This window comes from Coffea eugenioides, chromosome 4 (assembly GCF_003713205.1).
Source record: "Coffea eugenioides isolate CCC68of chromosome 4, Ceug_1.0, whole genome shotgun sequence".
Lineage (NCBI taxonomy): Eukaryota > Viridiplantae > Streptophyta > Magnoliopsida > Gentianales > Rubiaceae > Coffea > Coffea eugenioides.
The window spans coordinates 42,916,751-42,932,468 of record NC_040038.1 but is presented as its reverse complement, the minus strand read 5'-3'; the positions used below and the strand labels follow the sequence as shown (position 1 = coordinate 42,932,468).

Sequence of the window (15,718 nt, the reverse complement as noted above, 5' to 3'; positions counted from 1 at the left end):
TTAGTTTTATTAATTTGTTCATTTATTTGAAATTGTTAAAGGTTTTATTTCTAATTTACTATTTTTTCTAGATTAAATATATAATATTTTTTTTGGTGTGATTTGCAAATTTATGTTACATATGCTTAACAATATAATTACTTAGATTAGATTTATGGTTTGTTCAACAAATTTCTTCATTTATATGTAATCATCAGCTCGAGTGGAATTAGTATTGTGTTGTATAAAATATAATGGTTTTAATCTTACATTTAACTTTTGATGTCATATAAAATAGGAATAAAAGGTGTTCTTAATGATAAAATGATTTACTTTTAATGCTATGGGTCATTGGTTATGGCAGCATCAATTTGTTTAACTAATTAGTGAGTATATGTGTGTGTGTGTAAGAGAGAGACAATGTAGTTACTTAACAAATCTAATTTGATAATTATGTTTGTTATAATTTTTATGTGCTATAATGTGCGTACCACCCAATATCCAACCGATATGTCATGACGAATGTGGAACAACCGCGACCGCGACCTAAACCGCAAACTATGCAACCAATACAATTTAACATGTAGGGAATGGCTTGGAGTGACAAATTCTGGCCTTTCTAATCACCATACGTATTCAATGGTAAATTCCTTAGCTTTCATGATGTAGATTGGCGAGAAGAGAGTGCTAGAAATTCATATAATGATGAAACCCTAAACAAATAAGCATAACATGCAAGGAGTTTATACTAAGCACAAGAAGAAATAGTATCTAAACATGAAAAAGATTAAACTACCACCAATACATATCCCTGGTAAGAAGAAAGGAATTTGCTAATACAAAGTCATGATAAAAGAAACAACAATTCATCTGCTGCCAAACTTCAAAAGAAGTTATAGGTGTGGAGACACAAGACAGACACCATGATGAACCTGGATTCTACCTCTAAACCTGTGTCCTCCTTACATTTCGTAAAATGGTTATTGTGTTTTTCATGGTACCAAAAGTACATTATTTTTAGATGAAGCATCCATATATTTTAGATGGAATCAAAATGAGAAAAACGAGAAAATGTTCTTTCTGGGACGGCTTCAAAACCTATCCGCATCCGCATGCACCGTTCAGTCTCGGATCCACACATTCAGACTACTACTATAGTCTAATTTGTTGTTCATTCAAACATTATCTGATCATTTATTTGATGGCTGGAAGACGATGAAATCGTAGAAAGCAGACATATCTAACCTTGCAAAGGACGTGAATGAAGAAAAAGGTACCCTTACATTACAAAAATTTCAGTGTCAATTTTGCATAATAACTGCAGCTCTCTCGAGGGACAAATTCACCACTCTACCATATAGACTAACCAAAACAAAAGACTTATAAAATTAGATTTCTAAGCGGTCCAAAATGAAGACCAAAAAAGCTTTCGCTTTGTATTCGTCTCTTATTTTACCTCACCGTGTGGAAGGAGGTTGCTCTGCTAGCACAAATTACCACCAAGCAGGTTGAACAAACTTAACACAGCAGAGAGACACATATTGTAGCAAGAAACAAATATTATTCCCTGATTTCAATCCTCTGATAAACATCAAGGAGAAGAATAAACCGAGTTTAGTTGACAACATCGAGGACCAGCTTACGTGACTTCAAAACCGACCATTTCAAACGCCTGTAGTAAGCAGCCTGAAGGAGTGCCAGTGACAGTACAAATATCCACTTGAATCCCATCTGAGGTGTGAAGATATGTAAGTGAAATTATATTCTAGGAATTCTCATGTTCCACAACTTAGAACCCTACTTACCAGCTTTCTTTCTTCCATCTCTGGCTCCGCAGCCCACGACAAAAATGTCACAACATCTTTCCCCATCTACAATTTCAAGGCAATAGAATGATATGATTAGTGCTAACCAAAACAATGGATGTTTACCAGTAACAACCTCAAAGGTCATGAAAGAAGACACCAACCTGAGCTTCTGTTGCAGGAGTACCATCTTCATACTCCAAGGCACCATCATTAAGCATTTTGGGCATAGCAATAGCACCACCAGGGAAGTAAGGATTATAGTGCAATCCTTCTCGAATCTACAATAACATAACAAGCCAAAACATTAAGCCACAATACCAACCATATTGCCCACAAAAAAAAAAGGGAGTAACCCGTCAACTGAAGGAAACTATTATTTTGCTCCAGTTATAGACATGTTATATTAGTCAACCATACAAATACAGGCATTTTCTCTTTTTTGACATGTGCTAGTCTTCACAATTCACATTGCCTGCAAAATCATGGCAATCATCACAAAGTCCAATATCTAAATGACAGAGAAACAGAGCCAGGAGGAAAATGAGCCAAAGAACCACCAATGGCTTCAAGGAAGTCCAGAGAAGAAGTCCTTCCAAACCTCCAATCGAGTTCAATATCATACATTTTTCAGTTTTTTTACTCTGGAACATTTAAGGAAATGCTTGCCAGAGTGGATTCCTATAAACAGACATGGTTTAGAAACAGAATCCTTAACCCTGTTCTCTGGCTTTGCCTATTAGCAGAAGTTATAGACTGATATAAACTAAAGGAAAGGTAGATTGAAGGTGGATTGTGGTATTAAACTGGACTGGAAGATCGATCTATGGACCAAATTTTCTTTTTCGGGTATCCACTGCTACTATTCAGGCTGTGGTATTAACTGTGCATCTCATGCAAGCAGCTATGAGGTGGGGGTATTCCAAGGAAATTGCTCTAAGAGATGGCAGCAAAAGATGTTATGCCATCCGCTTTACGTAGTGCGAAAGAAATCATCACATTTATTTCATGGGCATGTCAGTTTGCCAAAGAGAAGGAATGTTGAAAAGACCCTGGCAATGGCACAGGGCACAGGTGGACCAAATCTCTGTTGCATAAGGTGAAGAGATGAAAAAAGATTGCCTGAAAAGTCAAAAGCAAATAGGAGGAAAAAGGGATCATCCAAAGAACAGCTATACATCACAATACTCACAAAATGCCACCAAATAGTCACCAGAGTGGCAGAGCACTAGAGATAGTCAAAGCTTCAAGTTTTTGATACTACAAGCTCCGACAGCTTGGAGAAGGATAACGCTTCCAATGACATTAAAGATTCTGTCTAGTTAAATGACTGATTTTGTTCAGATATTAGAAATGCCCGAAAGCTGACTCCAGAGTTATCACAGAGATCTGTGATTTGGCACCGTATATTACCCAAATGGTCATCCATGACCATCCTCCATTTTAAATCATAATCGGTCCTCAAAATCTTCAATTTCATACTAGAAAATATACACTACAACACATCTCTGCTTGTCTTTGTGTACAAAGATTGACAACAGAATAACTCGTCTCCTACTGCAGTACAAATAGCCCATATATGCTCAGAGTGTACGCAACTCTGTGGAACTATGCTGCTTGAACCCATGTATGCTGGAAATCAACAGTGGCATGTTGGATGCACCATATGCCAACAAGTTTTTCAGATGATGATGGCTATAATTTGGTTGGACAATAACTTATAATTATCCGAGAACTGAAACAAAAGCCATAGGGTTGTAACAAGCAAAAGCCATTTCATCAAAGGAAGATGTGATAGAAATATTCTCTAGGATACAATCCTTCTTGCTGGTTCCTAATTGACAATTACCAAGATAATGAAAAAATTTTATTCTTTAACGGCTCTATTTGGTCACAGGTATCTAAGTAACATAATTATTTAGTCATCTGTTGGAAGTACAATTGTTAGTCCTGATTACAATAGGATTCATCTTTAGGAAACTTTTTCTTTTCTGAATCTCTTCGCAACTGATGACTGAAGAGTTGATTTACTAAAATTTTGGTTATCACTGAGTAGCGTTATTCTGCTGCTCCCTCCCCCTCCATGGTTTCTTCTTCTCTCCTCTTCCTCTAGTTACAATATGTGGGTACTTTTCCCAGTGTCAAAGTTGTCCTTAAAAATATTTGAACACTAAGATTAACAAGTTTTCCTATGATATTCCTACATCAACTGTTTTTATCTTGTATGGCAATGGTATGCGCCATTTTATGCTGTACGTTTTTTAGGGTTAAGCCTACTCCATGCATAGTTTGGTTACTTGATCTTTCAATAAAAAAACAGCAGAAATACAACAAAAAAAAGGAAGAAAAACATGACAACCTTCTGAAGCATCTTCCTATCGTGATAATGTTTTTTGTCCATAGTAAAATATAGTGCGGTTATAGACAATAGAAAACCATTAGACCAGCTGTTCATCAAAAGAAACTGAACTTACTGAAACACCAGCAGGAGGATCACGATAACCAGTTAAAAGGGCAAATACATAGTTTTGACCATCGTGACGAGCCTAAAATGAAAAAGAAGAGCGTTAGACATTACATAGATATTTCATTCAAAAAAAAAAAAAGAATCTGGAAGGACTAAGATACTTTGGTGATGAGACTCAAGTCTGGAGGATAGGCGCCTCCATTGGCAAATCTCGCTGCTTGTTCATTTGCATATGGCTGTGGGAAACGGTCACTTAGTTTCCCAGGACGAGTGAACATCTCACCCTCATCGTTAGGCCCATCAACCACCTCAATCTCAGCAGCCATAGCTTTTGTTTCCTCCTCTGTATACGCCACACCCACCAAGTCACGATATGAAATCAGAGACATGGAATGACAGGATGCACACACTTCCTGGTAAACCTGGTGACCACGACGGATCCTGTTTGCATAAAATGACCACAATGATTTAGATTATTAAACAAAGTCAATCAACTACAAAGCATTCATGCATATTCTGCTCCAGTAGCATCCATCATCTTTGTAAATCTACAATCCGTGGACTCAATATTGCACAATAGAAATGATGAGACATAATTTTGCTTCAAATTGCCAGTTATGAAACATGAATAGCATATTTGTAGACTCTATGGAATCTATTAGTGCAGAAGCATGATAGTATCACATTACATCCAGGCATAATTCCAAGCCAAGGACAATCAATATGCATCATAAATTAGTGCCGCGCACTTCTAGTAAGATGACGGATGTGTGTGCTTTTCTTTTACTGTTCAAGCCATGGGATGATAAAAAAAAAACCTCGTTTTCATTAACTATCAAGAGCTTCAAACAGAGGTGAATAGTTTTTCCACATTATTTATGCACTGACACTAGATAAACAGAACATTGGCCAATCAATTCCATGTTTTATATACAATTCAGGGAGATCAAATGGCAACATAGAATGCGAAAATGAAGAGACGTTGGAGGCTTTTGAACTACAAAATTGGAATCCTAAACTGGTGCAGGTATTAATAGTGCTTGGTACACCAAATTGTGCCATCAGCTATAGCATTTTCATATACCGAAAGTGGGAAATGGTGATATCAGTGACTGACCTCTGGGCTTTTAGTCCATTTCATGGTCAATTCCTCAGCTATTTAAATAAAAAAAAGAAGCCACAAAGAAACATCCACACACACAACATGAGGAGCACCAAAATGCCTCTCTACTCTCCCTCTTATCCATAATCTTTTCTCTACCCCTTCCTTTGCCCACACCTTCTTCTGCTTAAGTGAAGCTGATATGAAATTTGGATAGGGAAAAATAGTCACAAGATGTTTAACCATAAACTTTTTGACAGTTTATTAAGCAAGGTTCTGTCCTTTACTGGGAAAATTTATGCTCTAAAATAGGATTAGGAGGTTGAAGGACTGTTTTAGTTCAACATTTTGTACCATTAAACATGGCTTGAGAGGTTGGTACAGCAGAGCAGCCATAAGTATGATGTTAGCAAACTTAATGGTGCAAATGGACTCTGCAGGGAAAAGGGAGACCAGTTATATTTGAAATATAAGGAACAAATCAGAAATGGACTTAACGGAGCAAATGGGCATCGCTAAAAGTACTTGGGTTTCATTGCAGGGATAAAATAAGAAAAGAACCAATCTTCAACAAACCAAACTGCTAAAATTGCAATTACACCAACTCCACATTTTAACCAAATACTTTTCTCTAGCATATGATTCCCAACACACTTCTGTACCATAAAAAAACCAAACTGCCCCCAGATTAATTTTTTCCTAAAAGAAAGGGGTGTGGAGAGCAGTAGAGCATCTAGCACCAGATCAAGTAGTTATCTTGCTGCAGCAGTGACTGAATTTTCAGAAGACTCAAAGATCCACTTGCAATACAAGTAAAGAACATAGAGCTCAAAATAACTAGAAAGTTTTAGTGAGACTCACGAGGCATGGTCATATGAACTGAGGATTCCTTTATGAGGCCAAGGATAACTTGCAACCCCCAAACCATGTTCAGCCTCATCAGCAGATGCTACTGATGCAAAACTTAGAAGCCCTGATACACCAGCCCCAGCTAGAGCCAATGCTCTAAGAGATTTCATGCTAGCAGATCCCACATCCTCTGGACCTTTCTTGGAAACAAGGGATGACAAAAATGGAGAGGCCTGCAAGATGAAGCACGATGGTCTAATAGTTAACAAGTCCAAGGCCAAATTAACCAGAAAAGCACTTCATTACTTGTTGACACAGAACAATTCTAAATATGAAATTTTGAGTCATAAATTGAATCCCAGATAACGGCAATGTTAAGGAAAACAAATTTTCTCTCAGATCAAAGAGTGGATTAAGGTTAGACCCTTTTTTTTCCACTCTGCTTTTGATTTATGCATAACCATGCAACAACATAGCACAGCTCAGGGAAATGAGAGGACAACACCACATAAAAAGAAACAAAACTACACTATTGACCTGCAGAAAGTGGTGATTTCCAAAGTTAAACTTGATGACACAGGTACTGTGATAACCCTTTTTCAAAAGCCTGGGTATTAGACATTACTCATCATCTCTCCAGTATCCTTTGCACTTAGCCCGTGTCTCTTGAATATCTTTTAAAGTACTAAAACACAAAACCCTCAAAGTAAGAGGTGAATGATTTTAGTAAAATATAATCCCTAGGAAGCCTAACAAACAACCATCCATGGCCATAGCTTGGCTTGGTTCCCGACTTTTATGTTCACGTGTAACTTCTATAATTGAAAAATAAATAAATAAATAAAGAAGATAGAAGCCATACATGCAACCACAACCCAACCAAATGCCGTTCTCCCCTTGGAGGATAGTCTAGCTGAGATATATTTGTACCCTCCAAAAATGTGTCCGTTATTGGTTATTTCTCTCTCTAACACTTTGGACCTTAAATGACAAAGCTTAAAATCATGTGTCTACAAAGAATTCTAGACACAAACACGTCTATTCACCTGCAAACATTAGATAAACGCTAAAAGTCGCTATCTTTATAGCAGACAATCTAGTAAGGTGCAAGCAGGGAAAAGAAAATGAAGCAAACTGAAACAGATAAAAAGTTCAATTAACCTAACAAATACGCGGACTCGCAATGAACAAACTAAACACAAAATTCAACAGCAGAAATTCACAAAAAGCTAAAAAAGAAAATCTTCTGATTGAGCTGCTTTGAGAGAAAGATTCAGTCATCTAAAATTATCACGCCATAGATGATTTCCAAGAATAACCTAAACACCAAACCGGTTCCAACGAACGCAAAATAGTCAACGCAATACCGTCAAGTCACTCGCCTCTCACTGCTTTTCCAGCCAAAGGCATTCTTCATTTAATCACATTCATACATCAACTTTTAATTACATATACTGTAAAACCCAAAAACTACAACCTGTTTTTCCAGCCCAAAACACCGATATCCCAGCTATTTAAACAGGAAAGAGAAATCATTTCTACGCACATAATGCCCCCAAAAAAATCAAGAAAATATAGTAAAAATCTCACAGTGGTTTTCGTCGACTGAAGCCTTTCCCTCAACCTGTGGAAGGCTGCTCTACCTCCGGCTCCGAACATTTTCACCACTCAAAAGCAAACAACCCTTTTCATTAACAAAAAAAATCAATAGACCCACATCGAAACGGAATGAAATCAATAGAATGAGCTTAAAAAATTTCCAAATCTCGGGTGAAAATCAAAAGGGGCCCTAATTATAAAATTGTTTTGAGGCTAACGAAGTTAAAAGATGGCGGAGCAGGAGAGGATATTGATACTACTTACCTGGGCTGCTCGAATAAAAAGTGGGAGTTTTGATTGCGTCTTCGATCTGATTGTTGCGGCTGAAAAAGTATTGGAAGGACTCTTCTGCCGGTAGATGTGCCGAGGAAAGGGAAGAAAAGAGAACCAACAAACTTCGCATAAATTACATTTTACCTCCTACATTTATACCATTGCCTCACTTTCCCCCCTTCAATTTTGTTATTTCTCACTTTCCCCCTTCTAAACCTTTGAGATAAACAAGTGCCCTTTGTGTATTTTTCCTTTCTTTTTCGCTGGCTTTTGTTATTTTATTTGCAAAATGGATTGATGGCAAACTTTGCGCTACAAAAGCATTGATCAATTAATCAATTATTTATATATAATAGGATTAAGTAATGTAATAATCATAAAAGTAAAGTAAGAATTTAATACGATAACGCACGCACGCACGTTATTTTTAAAAAATAATTGCACAAAAATATGTTAATCTCGGCTCTCACCACGTACTTGAACTAGTTTATGGCACTGGGGCTAGTAGAGTAATCTGGCTTATATGAAGACACGTAGGCATATTGAATTGAATACCCAGTCGCAACAATTCGTGTAAATATGCACCATTCATGATGAACCAAATATTCATGGTGAAAACGGCATTTCACTTGTTAATTGACAAGTACAAGCCTCAGAGATTGAATGACATTTTTCCTTTCTGCTGATAACCAGACTTTAGGGTGTTTGGGAGGGTACTTATGGCTTGTCGATTCAGTACACTTTGACCAAGTCTTGTTTGGGTTGTAATTTTCTGAAATTTTTATAAAAAATGTATTGTAACGATTTGATATATGTGAGATAAAAATATAATTAAAAAATTTATTTACGAAAAATGTAGAAATTTTTTGATAGAAAGTAGCTTTCCAAACAAGGCCACCGGCGCACAAAAATTAAATTTGACATTTAGCAGACACCATTGTAACTTAAAACTCAATGAACGGCTTTGTTTGGATTATATTTTTCTGGATTTTTTGTAAAAAAAAAAATTACTGTAACAATTTGATATACGTGAGATAAAACGGTGATTAGATTTTGGGGCTCTACAAAATTTAAACGCTTAATAATGTTCCAATGATTTAAATAGCGCCTGGTACATACAAAAGAAGGACATGTACTTAATCCTCCAATCTTTTATTACCAGAAAACTGAAATTTAGTTTAGAGTACATAACATGGATGAAATGATCTAACTCAAAATGAAGCTGCATCAACTGATTCGCCATCAAGATTGCAGAATATGAGTTGGGCTATAACCTGCTTCCAACTGCCGTGTGCAGGTGAGCTTCAACTGAGTCTTGGACATAATTAGTCATCTAGCAGCATAGGAATGTCCCTCCTTGCGAGAGCACCATAAGCTTGAAGGTAACTTTGCCTTTCAAGAAAATGAATTTAGACACCATACTGAAGCTATAAGCTCTAGCCTCACCTTTATACTTGCTATGCAGAACTCATGACATGCGGATACTGTTAGTTTTCGTCATTATCATGCACATCACAGCAGACAAAATAAACCAACACTTTATTCGGCTGTTTTCTAGGTCTCTCCAAAGCTAGAAGTTGATCTCGTGCTGTATTCAGCTACAAGCTTGGAAAATGAAGATGTCTTGTCTTCCAGTAACCTTGTCGGAGAATCATATTCTTCGATGAGACCTACACGAGAGGAAGAAATTGTGGACAAAGGCAAAATAGTAGTGTAACCAAAGAAAACCTGACATTGAATTCTTAAGGTTATAGAGTACCGTGATCCAGCAGCAGGACCATGTCACTGCCCAACACGGATGTTATTCTGTGTGCAATTGTAATTACTGTTGAATCAGTAAAATGTTGCCTAAGAGTTTGCTGGATCAGATTATCAGTTGCCGTATCAACTGATGCTGTGGCCTCATCAAGCACCAGAACCTTGCTTTTCTTGAGCAGCACACGACCAAGACATACCAGCTGCCTTTGACCAACACTCCAGTTCTCTCCATTCTCAGAAACTGCAATCACCGAGGGGAATATTATGATTAAGCAGCAGCAATAAGTATAGTTATAAAGACACCAAATTAGAAAAATTTGTAGACTAGAAGACCTGCAGACTCAAGCTTCGCTTCCTTTTTCCTAACTTCTTCTCCAAGCTGGCACTTATCCAGAACCTAACGTAAAGAAAAAAGCTCATCAACAGGTTTCAGGAAGTCACTAAAACTGATCTGACACAATTTTCATTCGAAAAGCAAGCTAACCTCCCAAATCTGTTCATCAGTATACTCTTCAAGTGGATCCAAATTTGTCCGCACTGTTCCCTCAAACATGGTTGGATCCTGTGGAATTATACTCAATCGAGATCGCAAATCATGTAGTCCGATAGAAGAGATATTAATACTATCTATCTTTATTTGTCCACCAGCTGGATCAACAATTCGGAAGAGGGTCTGTATAAGTGTTGATTTACCGCTTCCCGTCCTCCCTACAATTCCAGTCTTTTTTCCTCCAAAGAAAGTGCACGTTAAGCCTCTTAATACTAGCGGCATATGCGGAGCATATCGGACCTACAATTATAGTAGATGATATTAATAGTCATTTTCTCCACAAGAGGCACATAATTACTAAAAGTCCATGTATATCCAATAATTTGGAAATTCATCCCTTTTCTTGTTGGCAAATTTGATAAGCGTAGATGCCTTAGTAAATTATGGAAGCAATGAGTGAATTGTGCAAATACCCCAGGGGGAGTTTTTGGAGAATAGCCAAATAAAAATAGCATCCTGCCTCAATTTTGACGCTTTTGATGAGCCATGTGTTGATCATTTTTCAATTTTTCCAGAATAATTTACCTTAAGATCACAAATATCAACTTCCCCTTGTGATGGCCAGTGATTGTCGGGTCTATCTGATTCAACCACAAGTGGAGGCTCACTAGGAATACTCATATACTGGAGAATTCTTTCAACTGATATGATTTTATTCTCCATCAGACAAATGACCCACACAACCCAAGCTTGTATCATGTTCAGGTTAAGCCCATATGTGACTGCCAATCCCGCAACACCTTCAGATTTCAATATGGAAAGCAATTAGACAATCTCAGAATACCATCAGCAATAGCGATCTGGTACAGATGGTAAATTAAAAGCTACTCACCTGGATCAATTGTTCCTTCAGGAATAGAGACCAAGAAAACTAATAAAAAGGTAAAAGTGATCAGAGACAGAATGTCTAAGCGAAAGCAAAGCCACTCCATTGCAGCAGCAGTATGAAACTTTGGACGAGAATAACCATCAATCAGCTTCATACTTGTGTCCTGGAATCTAGTTTCCTGATCAAAACTTCTAATTGTACTGGATCCTGAGATGGTCTCGGCAAAATGCTGAATAACTGGAGCTTTGCAGACCCCAACAAGTCTTGCCAGTTCTCTTGCTGAAGATATATAATATCGCTGCATACAACAAAAATAAGAACCCTTCCACCAATCCATAATGATGTGCAACACTTGCTAATTATTGATAAGCAAATATAAAGGTACCTGTAACCAAATGCAGATTGCTATTGCAGGAATGACAATGATGATGATCTGCCATGAAACTTGTGTCATTACTGCAATAATTCCCAAAAGCTGTATTGTGGAGAATGCAAACGACCCAACTTGGTATGGAATATTCAAATCCACGGCAGATTGGTCTGTAGAAGCCTGTGGTAGGAAAGAGCAGCTAAGTACAACTTCAAAGTTAAAACTTCTAGATGCATTAATGTAAATGTGATATTAAAGTTTTTTTTGACAGTCAAGGAATTTCATTGTTGCCTTACTCGGTTGAGAATTCGTCCACTTGGGGTGGCATCAAAAAAGGACATCGGAGCACGAAAAATGCTGAAATGCATCTTATTGAAAAGTAGTGTGGCGGTCTGATACCCGGCTGTCGCAAGAAACAAGGATCTGAAAAGGATGCAAAAGGAACTTCCAATTGCCAAAGCAACATAGACAGTGATGAGAGTGGATGATGTTACTGGAGGAGCAACATCCTCTGAAACAGGTGTAGCCCAAGACATCCAGTAGTTGCTTCCAATTTGAAGTACTTGAAACAAAATCTGTGCCAACAAGATGAAGGGCACAAGAGCTCCTCCATACGCTGTTGTGATGTATTTCCAGTAAACTGGAAACCCAACCTTGCCTTTCTCTCTTTCTTCTTCTTGAACCAGCTGTCCTTTAGGCCCAGCACCATCATCAATTTTACCATTTTCACCATCTCCAGTTTCCTCTTTTTTTACTGCTTTCTTAGTGCTTCCCACCCCGCTACCATCCTCACTGATATTCGCCGACGTCACTTCAACAGAATCGAGCACAGACAGAGCCTCCCTGTGTGCACCCACAAGTTCCATAAAGTCACTTCCTGATTTCAGAATGTCATTGTAGTTTCCAGCCTGTGTAACTTTTCCGTCTTTCATAACCTGATGACAGAGATGTTAGGTTATTTAACTTTGTCTTAGGAGATGAGCTGCCAACTCAATAACACAATAAAGAAAGGATAACTGACCAAAATAAGATCTGCTGCTGGCAAAAACTCTACTTGATGAGTGACATAAACAACTGTTTTACGAGACAGAAGTCCCAGTATGCATTCCTGCAATTCAGAGATAATAAGAGGGAATTTTCCAGTTAAACTTAGTTCCACAGAGAAGGAGACCACAGAGAGAAAAATAAATTGTAAACACAATAAGAGAGGAGGACAGCATTACATTGAAGAGATGAGTTCCCGTATGAGCATCCACAGCACTAAATGGATCATCAAACAGATAGATGTCAGCATCCTGGTAGAGTGCACGTGCAATCTGTATTCTTTGCTTCTGTCCACCACTCAAATTGATACCTCTCTCACCTACAACAGTTTGATCACCAAATGAAAGAATTTCGAGGTCCTTCTTGAATGCACATGCTTCAAGAACACGATCATACTTCTCTCTTTCCATTTCCTTACCAAACAATATATTCTCTTCGATTTTTCCACTCTGTATCCACGGTGATTGAGCAACATAGGCCTTTGTGCCACACAGCTTAACAATCCCTGATAATTTGGGTATTTCTCCCAATATACATGAAAGTAAACTAGACTTGCCAGCACCAACAGCACCACAAATTGCCACCCTCATGCCGTGAGAAACATTGACATTTATATCTCTGAGAGACAGGCTAGAAGATATCGCTTCCCAGGAGAAATTCCCATCAACAATCTCAATAGCTATGTCAGAGCTGCTCCTTGGGAGCTTCTCAATTACATCGTGTGGCAGGTCAGCAAGGGAAAGGAATGAAGCAATACGGTCCAGAGAAACTTTAGTCTGAACAATCATGGAAATTGTATCAGGAAGATTGTAAATGGGCTCTTGAAGGATCCTGAATGTTGCCAGGGCAGCTAATATCTTGCCCGTCTCCAATGGGATACCCATTAACACGCAAGCACCGAATGTAACTGCAGACACAAAAGTTGGAGCACCCCAGAAGACAAAGCTGGTCATTGCTGACGTGTACATGAATTTTTTCAGCCATCCGGCTTCACTGTTCCTGAGCTCCTGGATTTTGGCCAAAAACTTCATTTCCCAAGCCTGTAGCTTGAGGATTCTCATGTTCCTCAAGACTTCAGACATGGCCTTCATCCTTCTGTCTTTTGATTTCATCAGTTGATCCTGAAAGTTCTCTTGCAACTTTCCCAATGGTATATTAGCCAGCATCACTAATACTGTGGCAACCAATGTAGCAAGGGAAGCAAGTCCAAGATTCTTATACAAAATTGCCAATGCTAGAACAACCTGTATGAGAACCATCCAAGGATCATGCATATACCAGCCAAAATCACCAATTCTCTCGGCATCGACAGCCATGAAATTGATGATTTCGCCGCTTGTGTGCCCCTGCTTGGATTGGCACGAGAGGGTCAAGCCCTTGGTATAGATTTTCTCAACCAGGGAAGCCCTGGCTCTAAATCCAGCCTGCTGTACCCTAAAGAACCAGTGCCTCTGTGCCAAGCACTCAACAACCTTTGCACCAAAAAATGCAAAAACCAAGATATACCCTTCATTGTCGAACTCTGTCTGCCCGTTAAGGTACTGAACAAGAGTGTCGATGAGGGCTGGACCAACATAATTAGCCAATGTGTACAGAAGCACAAAAACAGCTGACAACAGAACTTCCTTCCACACAGTGGACATCAAGCCCTTCACCAGCATGAGTGTGGTAACTTTATTACTCCCCTGACACTCGGATTCTAGCTTATGCTCTAAAATTGGAAAGGCCTCTCTTACACTATCAGGTCCCATGAGCTGAGGAACATCCTCAAGGTCCAGAGTTTTCTTATTGCCAAGAGAAATCAAAGGGCCCATCCAAGAGAAACAAAGAACACTAAAAAGACTAGCACTAGCATAAGGAGTGAGATTATCCTCCCCAGTAGCTTTCTTAGCCTCACTGACATAATTAGCACTAGCACTACCATTCAAAAGGGGTTCCTGAAGAAGGCTACCTTCCCCTTCATTTTTACCCAAAAACCCCACGACGCAGAAAAATAAGCCCACTAACGTGGAACCAATGTCCGACACCCAAAACAGAGTTGTCAAAGATTGGTGCTTTTTGTAGAAAGCAACGAAGTCTATGACAAGGCAATAGCAGGATACAAAGAAGAAAAGCACCCACCACACTCTCAAAACAGACGGGCACTTATTTTCACTCGATTCCAACAATAATTGGGCGTGCAAGAAGATTGAAACAAGTAACCAAGCTAGAGCCTTCAGGCTCAAATCAAAAAGGGTTATAATCTTTTCCTCCGACCAACCATTTCTGTACCAAAGGAAATGGTTCAATAAACAGAGAACAAGATTAAAGCCCGCCAGAAACACACAGCCCAAAAGGGTTGCTTTATGACGTGAAGAAACCTTAGCTCCCCTATTACTACCAGTACTACCACCGTGTTCCTTTGTAATCTGATCGGGTTTGGCCCCCTTGATTTTCTTGTAAACCCATGAGAAAAACAGAAGGAACAACAATACAAGGTGCAACAAACCAGATAAACCATGCAAGAAAACAGGGTCAAGGAAATCAAAGCTAAGGTGCAAAGGCATTATTGATGAGGAGGAGGAAGAAAACACAGACATACCCTTTATGGACGGCATTAAGGTTTGAAGAGCTTCCATTGTTTGTCAGATGGGTGAGGTCCGTCGACAGTACGTCTGTGATTCTTGGGTGAAGCTTCTGTGTTTATTTTGCACTCTGCAGGCTTTGCATCTTATATATAAGGCGTGGGATGAATCATGTGTGATTGTGTGTGTTGAGCAAGCTATTCAAAAGAGAGTCGGGCTGTGCCTGAGTCTGACGGCAACTTCCACGAAGCAAAAAAAAAAAAAAAAGTCCTGTTCATACGTTGCAAGGAAATCAAATTATCAATAATAGAATATGATTAACATTTCTTAAAAAGCAAAGTCTTGGTCATGCGGAAATCAAATTATTCATAATATAATATGATTAAGATTTTAGCTATTTAAGTTTCTGAAATTGGTTGTTGATGTGCATTAATGTCTATAATTTGTACTTTGATGTGGTTCCAATGGATGTGCATTAATGTATGCAGTCTTTATTTTATTTTTTCGATGAGTTGGAGGAGGTTTTGAA

General features: G+C 38.5%; 2 protein-coding genes across 2 annotated transcripts; both read right to left on the bottom strand.

Moving 5' to 3' along the window:
- Nucleotides 1-1,237: 1,237 nt before the first annotated feature.
- LOC113768016 (cytochrome c1-2, heme protein, mitochondrial) lies at nucleotides 1,238-8,175 on the bottom strand. The gene is made up of 8 exons (XM_027312231.1): nucleotides 8,066-8,175; nucleotides 7,793-7,886; nucleotides 6,215-6,435; nucleotides 4,413-4,692; nucleotides 4,259-4,330; nucleotides 1,949-2,065; nucleotides 1,785-1,850; nucleotides 1,238-1,710 (listed from the first exon to the last, which is right to left on the bottom strand). The coding sequence occupies exons 2-8, from the start codon at nucleotides 7,859-7,861 to the stop codon at nucleotides 1,594-1,596; spliced, it is 942 nt and encodes a 313-aa protein (XP_027168032.1). The 5' UTR covers nucleotides 7,862-7,886; nucleotides 8,066-8,175; the 3' UTR covers nucleotides 1,238-1,593.
- A 971-nt stretch (nucleotides 8,176-9,146) lies between these two features.
- LOC113768015 (ABC transporter C family member 3-like) lies at nucleotides 9,147-15,316 on the bottom strand. Its single transcript, XM_027312230.1, has 10 exons — nucleotides 12,805-15,316; nucleotides 12,603-12,689; nucleotides 11,878-12,516; nucleotides 11,597-11,761; nucleotides 11,215-11,509; nucleotides 10,908-11,122; nucleotides 10,317-10,622; nucleotides 10,166-10,229; nucleotides 9,834-10,073; nucleotides 9,147-9,744 (listed from the first exon to the last, which is right to left on the bottom strand). The coding sequence occupies exons 1-10, from the start codon at nucleotides 15,241-15,243 to the stop codon at nucleotides 9,629-9,631; spliced, it is 4,566 nt and encodes a 1,521-aa protein (XP_027168031.1). The 5' UTR covers nucleotides 15,244-15,316; the 3' UTR covers nucleotides 9,147-9,628.
- Nucleotides 15,317-15,718: the final 402 nt, after the last annotated feature.